The 12878-nt window shown below is 33.7% G+C and overlaps 1 protein-coding gene across 2 annotated transcripts in view; it reads left to right on the top strand.

The window, feature by feature from the left end:
• The window catches only part of LOC115884636 (cilia- and flagella-associated protein 251-like), an 80971-nt gene that overhangs the window by 955 nt on the left and 67138 nt on the right, over positions 1-12878 (top strand). For both annotated transcript variants that reach the window (XM_030903294.1, XM_030903300.1), the window contains exons 2-5: positions 1675-1821; positions 5555-5658; positions 5714-5874; positions 12054-12166. In XM_030903294.1, coding sequence (XP_030759154.1) covers positions 1675-1821; positions 5555-5658; positions 5714-5874; positions 12054-12166 — 525 coding nt within the window. The remainder of the gene's footprint in view (positions 1-1674; positions 1822-5554; positions 5659-5713; positions 5875-12053; positions 12167-12878) is intronic.

Below are 12878 nucleotides of genomic sequence, written 5' to 3'. Positions count from 1 at the left end.
TTTTTTTTGAAATTGCTGTAGGTTGAGCTAATAGTAGTAATAATCTAAAAATTATCAAGAGATAACTTTTAACTGGCATTAAACGGTCTACACAATTTTAATATCAAAAGAAAAAAGTCAGTGGTGCACATGTTTTATTTTTGAAAAATATTCCAGTGATTACCCATGTGCACGTCCCTGATAAATTTATCTTCACTTTTTTAGCAAATCGGAGAACACAAACTCATTAGGAATGTGATTATCTACAACTTTTATCTGAACACTTTTTGTCTAAAATAGATTATAATGGAATTAGGGACAATTTCTAAAATAGGCAAAATTTGTTTTTTTCGAAATATCTAGTAACCCATGAACTTTTTCAAAAATCTGAAAAGCGCATATTTATGACCCCACAAAACTGCAATTCTTTCCCCATTTAACCGACTCTCTATCTCCAGTAGTTTCCGAGATGCCCATAGAGAACATCGTAGGAAACTCACCCTGTATATCAATATACAAATATGCCACATTTGCCCTTTCTTTTCATTAATCATCAATATGTATGATTAAAATTGTAATTTTTTGCAACATCAGGATACCCGCGTTTATTATTTTGTTTCCAAGCATTGTCATGGTTTTTACTATTATGATATAGAAAATTTTCTGGTTTGTAAACTCAGAATATTTTAGTAAATTACTCAAATCTAGGAGCAACAAAAAATTTAATGAAACACAAAATGAAAAAAAAGGCAAATGTGGCATATTTTCGTAATTAGAAAGAAAAAGTCTTTAAATATTTAATGATATATTATCAGTTCAGTCATTGGGGATTTTTGCTTGGAAAAAAGTCCGGAAGTTTTGCAACTTTGCAGGTTTATAGGTTTTGGGGTCCCAAACTAAAATCCATAAAATGCACATTTCTAGACTTGCCGCCGGTGCCGCCACGACCAAGATGGCGCCCAAAATCGGTATTTTGTGAATATCTCGAAAACTATGCGTTTTTCGCGAAAATTTGAGGAGAGCAAAATTAAAGAAGGATAGTTTTCGAGATATTTACAAAATACCGATTTTGGGCGCCGGCAAGTCTGCAAATGTGCATTTTATCGATTTTAGTTAGGGACCCCAAAACCTATAAACCTGCAAAGTTTCAAAACTTCCGGACTTTTTTCCAAACAGGCCCCTTTTTTGATCCCCAATGACTGAACTATATAGGGTGTATCATTTAAAAAAGAGCAAGTTATGTCAATAATTTTGACATTTGACACTTTATACAAGTTTTGACTTTTTCCAAGCAGGCCCCTTTTTTGATCCCCAATGACTGAACTATATAGGGTGTATCATTTAAAAAAGAGCAAGTTATGTCAATAATTTTGACATTTGACACTTTATACAAGTTTTGACTCAACAGCATAAAAATTAACGAAAAACACTACAATTTCTTTTTTCACTCAACCTTTTAACTCAAAAAATAAATATTTTACAGCCTTTTAAAAGTGAGACAAATTAAAATGAAAGCACTGTACCTACGTACTATATGATGTAAACGTTTTATGATCAAGAGAGTTTTGATTTTAACCGTTCAAATTTCTAATCCCCTATCAGAATTGTTTCATACAAAGCACACTTGATCATAAAACTTTTTTGTCATATTTTATATCTAAATTCTAGTAAGATATCACTCCGTCAATTTTTTAGACTTTGGCCTGGTCGTTTGGTCTTAATTCCAAAGTGGGACTTATAAATTTGACCGACGACACAAGAAAGCAATTATTTTTCTCATGTGTTCATTGTTTGGTATTCTTTGATTACTGTACAAGAGAAATGATACATGTAGCTGGACACGTAAGATATTACAATATTACAACAATCATGAACTGCAATTAAAGCCTAGTTGACACGGTCCAAATGTACTTGGATCATATACACTTGGACGCCACTTGGATCGTATCAATCGATTTTAAATCAGTTGGTACGATCGAAACAGCGTCCAAGCGTACTTGAACCAACTACACTTGGATGCTGCCATATAAGTATACGTTTATTTATTTTCTGACATTGTCATTCGTTTTGACACTTTAGTTTTGTATTACGAGTTTTTGGTCTCTTTTTGCTGCCAGGGCTAATCTGGACGGGGCCTACTTTGTTTACGCGGAATCCGAACCGCGGTCCTCGGCCATATCATGGTCAGTGGCCTACCGACTTAGGAAGTGTCTAAATTAACTCTTACTCACGAGATATCCGATCTCATCCGGCCTCGAACCGGCGTGAATGAGCAGTGTGTATCAGTAGATTTTAGACTTTTCCCTTGGACAACAGCACGATACAGAGTTTTGAACCGGTCACCCGTCCATCCACCAGTATCGCCTTACGTCGCTTAACTTCGGTGTTCTAATGAGAACCGGTGTTTCAATGTAACAAAGGCCGTTGCCTTTGGTTTAAATAAGTAGTGTTGCTTTGAGCTTGAAAATGTTTACTAGCAGACCTTGCAGTCGAACAATGTTCATTTTAGAACCTCTTTTAGTGCGAAGTGTACAATATAGCTTAACAGCCGTAAAAACTCATCGCGTAGAATATTTTGAACGTGAAAACGGTAGTAATGGCTCTTTATGTCCCTTAAGTGCTGTTAAGAAGGTGAGATTTGTTGATGTAAATAATAACTGTATATACAGGGTGGCGCACCTCATTCGCCTCGGTTGATTATACGGAAACGGAAAGATGTAGTAACAAAATATTTTATGGATATATGTGGGGAGGTAATGTGCACAATTTAAAATTATTTTGAAATATACAGGGTGTCTTAGAACTAAGATCCATACCAAAGTTATATTTTTTCTTATGGAACACCCGGTATTTTATTTAATTTTTGGATTCTTGGGCCCAAAAAAAGGCATTTATTATAGGGGTTAAATATGTTTAAAATCTTTGGTTTTTGAGATATTTAAAGATATTTAAATATGCATGCTACAAAAGAATGGATTATTAACACCCTGTACGTTACTTTTCATAATTAATTCTCGTGCTGAGTTTAAAGGTAAAGAAATAAACTTTACTGAAAAATATTATTGCTTGCTTAAATTTATACAGTGGTACCAAAAATTGGTGATCTATTTTAAGGATTTATTTTACCTAAAAACTTTGTTATTTCAAACGCAACACCCTGTATTTTTTTAAATAAATCGAAGCAGATTCAAATGCTTTTTCAAACTATATTAGGGTTTCCTATACCTATCTATCTCAGATTTTGAATAAAAAGCGATTTTTAAATAAAATGGCAATCAAGATGGCTGGTATCGCCATGGCAATTTTCTAGTGACATTTAGTAACTATTTTCAAAATCGACATTAGTTTATAGACTTTATTTAAATCTATACCCGTTTACTTTTATTTAATTGACCAACAATAGTTTAATAAATAATATTTATTAATATGTATTTATTATTCTAGTCAAGAAAAACGAAGAAGTAGTTCTTTGTTTTATTTTACGATAACTTGTAGATATATGATTTTTTTATAAAAGAGCCAATTACGGCAAATTCAATTTCTTCACTTCCAACGACAGGTTTCTGCCTAATAGGTTTTTTATAAACTACACTACCAATTCTGCGAAATAGGAAATAGGCCAAGTAATTTTTCAAAGAAAAGCTTATCAGGAAGATTCCTATTTGGATATCTTTGAGCATTAGCTATTGAGGCCAAGAAATAATTTTCCTCACAAAACAAAATCGCTAGTAACTAGTAACATATCCATGGCTTTATTTTTCTTCATAAAATAAAGAATACTTACTTATTAAAATATTGTGGGTAAATTTTAGTAAACTGTTTAAATAATAATGTCCATACACTAATGTCGATTTTGAAAATAGTTACTAACAGTCACTAGAAAATTGACATGGCGATACCAGCCATCTTGATTGCCATTTTATTTAAAAATCGCTTTTTATTTAAAATCTGAGATAGATAGGTATAGGAAACCCTAACATAGTTTGAAAGGGCATTTGAATCTGCTTCAATTTATTTTAAAAAATTCAGGCTGTTGCATTTGAAATAACAAAGTTTTTATGTAAAATAAATCCGTAAAATGGATCACTAATTTTTGGTACCCCTGTATAAATTTAAGGAAACAATAATATTTTTCAGTAAAGTTTATTTCTTTACCTTTAAACTCAGCACAAGAATTAATTCTGAAAAGTAATGTACAGGGTGTTGATAATCAATTTTCTTGTAGCATGCATATTTAAATATCTTTAAATATCTCAAAAACCCATGATTTTAAACATATTTAACCCTTATTATAAATGCCTTTTTTTGGGCCCAAGAATCCAAAAATGAAATAAAATACCAAGTATTCCATAAGAAAAAATATAACTTTGGTATTAACCTTAGTTCTGAGACACCCTGTATATTTCAAAATAATTTTAAATTATGCACATTGCCTCCCCACATATACCCATAAAATATTTTATTTCTACATCTTTCCGTTTTCGTATAATCAACCGAGGCGAATGAGGTGCGCCACCCTGTATATTTATAATTAATTTATTTTTGTTTCCTAAAATATTTTGATTAAAAGAAAATATATAAAAGTGGGCAACTCTGTGCCGATCAAGCTTAATCACCTGACTAAAAGTTTATTTAGTATAAACAGTATGTGCGCGTCTCACTTGTAGGCTACTCTATCATATTAACTGCTTTATCCAATTCGAGTTGGAAGGCTTCGTAACATCCAAGTAAGTTAGCAGCCAACCTACTTACTTGGATGTTAGGAAGCGTTCCGAGTTGACTTGGATAAAACAGTTAACACGACGCAAAAGCAGCATACAAGTGAGACGCGCGCAGCATTATTATTATCATCATCATCATCAATTTCAGCTTATTCAACCATTTCCAGTTATCGTGTAGTCTCCCTCACATATTTAGATACTCTCTTTGTAATTGGGTCCATTGTTGTCTATTGTTGGCTATGCGGGCCCAAGTTATCCCCGCTAATTTCCTAATATCATGGTCCCATCTCAGGTTCAGTCTTCTTCTAGGTCTCTTAATTCCTCGTGGGTACCATACTGTAATTTTTGTGATTCATCTGTTGTCCGTTCTTCTTACCAGGTGTCCTGCCCATTGCCATTTGAGGAATTTGACTCTGTGGATGACATCTATTACCTGGGTTTTTTGTCGTATCCAGACTATTCTTTTAAGGTCTCTCTGGGTTATTCCCAGCATATTTCATTCAATTGAGCGTTGTGCGACCTGCAATTTCCTTATGATGTCCGTTTTAAGGGTCCAGGTTTCGCATGCATAGGTTATGACTGGTAGTACACATTGGTCGAATGTTTTCTTCTTTAGATAGAGTGGCATTCTAGATTTGAACATGATTGAGTTTCTTCCGTTGAGTTCTGGTAGTAGAGATCCCGAGTTGTCCCAAATATATATATTTTTCTACTATTTCCAGTGTTGTGTTATCTATTAGAATGTCATTCATTAGCATTATTATAAGTACAGTTATATGGCAGCATCCAAGTATATTTGGTTCAAGTAAAGTTGGACCGTGTCAACCCACCTTTATGGCGTCAAATATTTTTAGCAATCGTTGATAAACTGTTTGTCATCCGACAATACCGGATCATATTTGGTCAGCACTGAAGAAGGATCAGACGGATGTCTCATAATATGGAATAGTAAGGATATGTAATAGTGTAAGTATATAAGTAGATGATATGTATATTTAATTGATTTTCTGCAGGGCTCCAATATATACACGCTTCAATCTGTATACAGATACTTGCGTTCTATTGACTGCAATCAGTCCATGCGCTAGATATTTGGTAACTATCGGAGCAAACGATGATACTTATTATACAGTTGATTTTTGGTTGTGGACCTTAGGGAAAGATAATTCCAATGGTAAGAACTTGAAAAAGTAATAGAAATGATCTAATAGTCAGACATACAATATAAAAGCGCATTCTCACGACTCGTCTACTTGGCAAGTATTTTTATTAGTCTAGCGGGAATGCGGAGTAGTTCCTATAATAAATAACTCCGAAATGAGGAAAATGCATGTTTTTAAATAATGGTTTTAAAAAATAGTTCATATAATTACAAATTGAACAAAAAAAATTGTTGATATCGGTTAAGAAATGCCTCTAATATAAAACAATTAAATATTGTTAATTTAAATGGCCGGGCAAACGCTCTCTGCCGCGCCTTGCCGCTGTGACGTCACCCGCCGTTCTTCTGGTTGAGTGGAGCCAGACGCGTGTTTGAATCCTACACTGTTGAATCCGAGTCAAAATTTTAGTTATTTGTGTTAATTAATACATAATTAGTAATTAGTGATATTTATAAATAGTAATGGATGAGCGAAAACAGAAAAAAATGGTCCAAGGCCATGAGAAGAGATGAAAAGAAAAACGTTAAATTATCCTCTATTTTTACGATTTATTGTTGTGAAGATCATTTTAATGTAAATTCATATATTTATGTATATTGTCTTACCTAGATATATGAAATTTGAATGTACAGGGTTATTCATTATATTTTGACACCCACATACAGCCTTAACTGCAAGTTTTAGAAGAAAACATTAAATAAAAAAGTTGCATGGTTTTTCATATACTCTCTTTTAAAATTAATTCTAGTTATACAGGGTGTCTCAAAAAAGGTGGCCCAGAAAATTGTAGGTATTTTTCGCTTTTCAACTGTCAATATTTCGTAAACATTTGAAGATATATATAGGATATTATACATGAAATATATCTAGAATATCTAGAAATTTCCGAAGAATCCAAAAATATATAGGGTGTTTCACTTAAAAAAGTAACTTAATTTTGGCGTTTGCTTATGGGACACCTTGTATAATATTTTCATTACTGATAAACAATTTATTTCCTATTATTTCGTAAAAAAACAATCTTTAAAAATAACAAGGGTAAGGGGGTGTCAATATATAAAAAAAACCGATCTGATTGAATTGAAACCAAAAATTGAAAAATCTGATTGTGCTTTTACAAACCCGGAATCTGCCATTACTTAAAAAATTCTCAGAACACACAACACATACAAATAATAACTGCACAAAAAAGCATAAAAAGCTCCTTCAATCAACGCTAAAAGCAACAAAAATGTCTTAGTACGCCACCTAAATACGTACATAAACGGAACACGTCTGACTGCTGCTGGACATCGCGCGTCGACGAGAACGGCGGGTAGCGTCAGACCAATAGAATATCGTTTCAATTCGCGAGGCGTAGTTTCCGTTATCCATAGTATTTTAATGGCCCGTTTTATAAAATTGTGGTACTGCTTTCAAGAAAAAAGTTTTTTTTTTGCATTTACACATATTTATTCTAATAATTGTATTTCCTTGTATGCCGAACGGCTGTACCTTGCTCCAGTATGGCAAGCTGTACCTTGCTACTCCCAAGGCGTTAAACGCTATATACGGGAGCTATTATTATATTATATTCTAATAAATTGAACAGTTTCTGGCGAAAAATAAAATATATGCATCTTTCTCATTCTGCATAGATGCCCGACGCACCATGTATACCCTGTATACCAATTACAAATGTTTGTCAAGTACACGAGTCGTGAGAGCGCGCCATAAGATGTATTCAAAGTGACATTGAAAATTCCACACACAGGATAACTTCTCGTGTTTTGATAAAAACTTGTAAACATATTCGCTATCATGTATCTTCACGCCAATAAATATTCTAAGGCAATCCGAGCAGTCCTTTTTTTGTTATTGACGTCATGGCATATGACTTTAACACAATGCATGGTCATGTCCAAAATTTTAGGTAAAGTACGTCTACTGGAACTGTGTCTATGAAAGGAATGCGGACAAAAAAACATTTAAATACACAGCAATATACAGGGTGAGTTTATACGACGTTATCTATGGGTATCCCGGAAACTACTGAAGATAGAGAGTCGGTTCAATGGGGAAAGAATTGCAGTTTTGTGGGGTCATAAATATGCGCCTTTCAGATTTTTGTAAAAAGTTCATGGCTTCTAGATATTTCGAAAAAAAACAAATTTTGGGTATTTTAAAAATTGTCCCTAATTTCATTATAATCTATTTTAGACAAAAATTTCAAATAAAAGTTGTAGATAATCACATCCCTAAAGAGTTTGTGTTCTCCAATTTTTTCTAAAGCCTGTCATTTTTGACATAAAGACACAAACATATGTTTTTTTAATGGAAACCATAGTTGGCCATAACACAGAACAGATACTGATAACTACTACAGATTGTATCTGTTCTGTGGCCATAACTTCATAAAAAGCGCGATTTTTAAGCTTTTCAGTGATATAACCTATAATATGTTTTTTTTTAAATTAATGAGTTATAGCCAATTCTTATCTTCCTTGACTAATTTCACTTAGTTGGCATGGCATTCTTATTCTGTTATGATTTTTAACTTATAAAAAGAGAAAATATATTATTAAACGGGGTTTCTTTGCATTTTAGGTACCGTATGATCGAAAAAAATGGCGTCCAGTTGGCTTGGAAATGGCGATCGATGACATTTCCAATATAATTTTACATATAAAATGACAGCGTTCTTCATTTCATAGCCATCGCTGACGCCGTTTTTATTCGATCAGACGGTACATTACACACACTAAAACTTAGTGATGGGTTGTTATTTAACTATCTGTTATTTTATAACAATTATTTGTAAATAACATAACGCAACCGTTACTACTTCTAAAAAATAACAGATATAAAATAACGATATAAAATAACGACACGTAGAGATCGGCCGCTCGTGAAACGAAAAACGAAGTCGGCGCTCTGCACCTCCACGAAATTCTATGCTGCCCGAAGCAATTCCAAAAAACAACTAGTATGGATGGAAAACATGTTATTTCGTCAACCATCGATACAGGGGGCGAGATAACGAACAACGGAGTGGGGAAAGCGCTACTATTGTCGTATTGGGTTTGCAACAGCTTAAAAATAATAGGATATAAAAGAAGCAAGTTTTTTGAAACAGTTGCGGGCATAACGCCTGGCGGTTGAGATAACAGGAGTGGGAAAGGAACGCTGCTGCATCGGTCGATTGTCGATGGAGGCTCGCAACGGGTTGGAGAAGCAGTCATTTTAGATACGTTGTTTTTCAACCTGTTACGAGCATTACAGGGCGGCGGTCGAGATAATCGGAGTGGGAATGGAACGCTGCTGCATCGGTCGATTGTCGATGGAGGTTCGAAACAGGTTGGAGAATAACGCATCAGTTGTTTTAGATACATTCTGTTTCAACCTGTTACGAGCATAACGGGTGGAGGTCGAGATATTATGGCGCTGTATGGTTCAGTACTTACTTATTAAGTTTCAATATTTAGGTATTTATTTATTCTGAAAAATTTTCAGAATAATATTTTAAGATTTTTTAAAAATGTATACAGGGTGTTTTGAAAAATCTGGTCATTGATTAATCACGATCCTGCTTAAAGCCCTTGACGTAAAAAGCTGATTTTTGGAAAACGGATTGACTTTAGTGTGTAGAGGTTCGATAAGAAGGGATTTTTCGAAACTCGAATTCTAAGGGGGTGAAACTACTCTCAAATATTAGAATATTTTTTATTTAAAAACCGGTGAGTTTTTCGGAAAAACTCTTAAAACACGTATATTTTATTATGTTGTTTTACATATTTTAAGATTTTTTAAAAATATATACAGGGTGTTTCATAAAATATGATCATTGAGTAATCACTATTCTGATTAAACTGCTTGACGTTTAAAGCTGATTTTTGGCAAACGGATTGACTGTGGGGTTGAGGTTCGATAAGGAGGGGTTTCTTGAATCTTAAATTCCAACAGGGTGAAAACGCCCCTCAAATATTACAATATTTGTTATTTAAAAAACGGTTAGTCTTTCGGGAAAACGCCTGGACACGCATAATTTATTTTGTTTTTTACATATTTTGAAATTTTTTAAAAAATCATACAGGGTGTTCCAAAAAGTTGAGTAATTGATTAACCACGATTTTGCTTAAACTGCTTGACGTTAGAAAGCTTATTTTTGGCAAATGTGAGAAAATTTTATCCAGTTTGTATGTTAATGGAAATTCTTGTTTTGCTTTATCATCACCATTAGAAATTATTAATTCGACGCGAACGAAGTCGCGGGTACACGCTAGTTTAAGTGTAAACTTAATTCGAACTCTAGTGTGTAGTTGGTTTACTTATGAAGAATATACTACAGATTTTCTTATATTGCTATTTTTTGACCGCAAATGGTAAAATCATAACTAAGAGCTTCTCGCCCGTCGAGTGAGATGCACCCTGTACACTGCTACGCAATTCAGGATCTATGCGGATCGAGGGGCAGGGCGTAGGTAGATCGGAATTTATAGGTGTAGACGAGTGGCGGAATTTTGGCTTTTTTTATATCGCAATTTGTGAACAGCGCTTATTTATAAACAACCACCGTTTTTAGAGAGGTATTTTAGATAACAATCGATATTTAGAAATGTTTTGACACCCTGGAAATACTACCACCGAGCACGTCATTGTTGCAACTTGCAACTGCGTTAATACGCCTGGCGGTGACCGCCTCATACTCTTTCAGATATTTAGCAGTAGAATAAAGAAACCTGTTATTTTTAAGCTGTTATTTTAAGCAGTTTTTTATAAATAACTATAACAGTTTCAACTGTTATCTAAAAATAACAGTTTTGCCCATCACTACTAAGACTTAAAAAAAGAATATCACTACATACACTTTAAGTTATTTTACAAAATGTTCAAAAAATTCGCCATTGTTTTGAAGACATAAATGCATCTTTTTAAAACTTAATTACTAGCGATCCTCACAGAAAGACCGGTCGACTTTATTAAACTTCTCCCGTACCACCTCTTCGTGTGTCTCATTCGATAAGTCAGGTGATCGAGAAGGCCCATGCAATTGGTACACCTCTTCCTATCCCTGAGTTTGCATAATTATGATATAAATAATTTTTAACATTTCTTTTATTATGGGAGGGGGGTGTCATAATGAAAGTCATGTTGGAACCATTCTATTAATGCGCGAGTATCTAAATTTAACTTTTCTATTATATCTTATATCGCTGAAAAGATTAAAAAATGGCACTTTTTATGAAGTCATGGCCAGCTATAGTTCCCGTTTAAAAAAAACATATGTTTGTATCATATGTCAAAAAAAACGGAGGACTCTACAACTTTTATCTGAACTTTTTTTCTCTAAAGTAGATTATAATGGAATTAGAGACAATTTTTAATTTTAGTGTGAACGAACGTAAAGAATTTGAGATTTACCCTCTATTCCAGTTATGGCGAGTCTATGCCACGCGTGCCAGTAATGACACGCGAGCTCGCTTTTGGTGACACGCTGTTGTTGAAAAAAAATATTAATTTGAAAAACAAGACACTTTCAATTCCCTGACTTACGGTTATAAATAGTTTGGATACTGTGAAGGGGAAGTTCGAAACAATAATAAGCCTACCCGTTGATCTGTAATTTTAGTCGGTCGACTATTTAGTTGCAAAAGTGAAAACAATACATACTTATGAAGCCAATTGGCCGACTAGTTGATTGCATGTGAGCGCGGCTCCATAAGGATATATATTGGTGACAAATATACAACTGAATTGTCAGCCGATTAAAAGCAGCGCATAGCCTGAGGCTACGTAATGCAATCAAATATTGGACCGATCGTCTCCATAAGAACGTATTGTTTTCACTTTTGCAACTAAATAGTCGGTCGACTAAAAATTACATATCCGTGTGTACCGTAATTATCTTTAAAAAAAAACTCACAAGAGAAAGGCAGAAAAATTCAGGCTTCATTTAGAAATGTGTAGATAATAATAATTACTTTTTATTCAAATATGCGATAATTGTTTTGTGTAGTTTATTTGTCTCTTATAAGGGTCTGATTGGTTATTAATAATAATAAAAGATGTCTATACCTCTGTATAGCGGATTCATCTCTCCAAAACCGTTCTATGGGTATTTCGCCACTGTAAGAGAATCTACAAAACAACATAGTTATTAGTAGGTCTAAAGATGTAGAATATAAAATTTCATATAATATCCTATTTTCAGATGCATACCTGATTAATAAGACACACGGAGCTCCAGTAAAGATATGTTTTAATCAGGATCAGCAAGAACACGTGATGGTTGTGTTTGAAAAGCAGGTGTTCTTTTTCGTTTGGGTAATTTTTACTTCTTTCTTATTAATTATTATTATTTAGGTTTAACCGCATTTTATATTGCACAACTCAACAACCCAAAACTGGACTATTTATTGAACAATTTTCAAACTAAATTGAGAATTAATCCTTTTCCTTTAAAGGTTAAAACAACTTCAACTTCAAATCGTACATAATAACTTCCCCAATTTTTTATATTTTATCAGGAAATAATGGCTCAAAAATATAAAATTTCCTATTTTTCGTAAACTTCATCCAGGTACAGGATGTAAAAGCTACCGTACGCGTACGTAAGGGAGAAGCTACAGCTTTTTAGATAATATTTTTTTTATTAACTAAAGCTTCATTCAGAACCTCGCAATTAGTGGAATAAATTAGTGGTTTCAATTACACTTTATATTTTTTTAGTTTACGCAGTGGCGGACTAAGGTAGGGGCGGAAGGGGCAGTCCGCCCCGGGCCCCGTCTTTTAGGGGGCCTCCAAATCTTAGTATTTTTTTTTAATCAACTGGCAAACAAGGCCAATATGTGTTCAGTAGTTAGGAAGCAGTTTGTAGGTGGACTATGCAAACCATACGTATACGCCAACTATAAACAGTATAAATGGAAGCAGATATTTACTTAATTATCAATTATCAGGCCCCAGTAGTTGTGATTGGCATTTTCTATTTAAGAAATTAAATAAAGGGTTAATTTTCTTTGTTTAAAATATCGAA

Source organism: Sitophilus oryzae, unplaced genomic scaffold (assembly GCF_002938485.1).
Source record: "Sitophilus oryzae breed Bouriz unplaced genomic scaffold, Soryzae_2.0 scaffold_111_pilon_pilon, whole genome shotgun sequence".
In the NCBI taxonomy this organism is placed as follows: Eukaryota; Metazoa; Arthropoda; class Insecta; order Coleoptera; family Curculionidae; genus Sitophilus; species Sitophilus oryzae.
The sequence above is the reverse complement of the archived record's forward strand: the minus strand, read 5'-3'. Positions and strand labels throughout refer to the sequence as shown.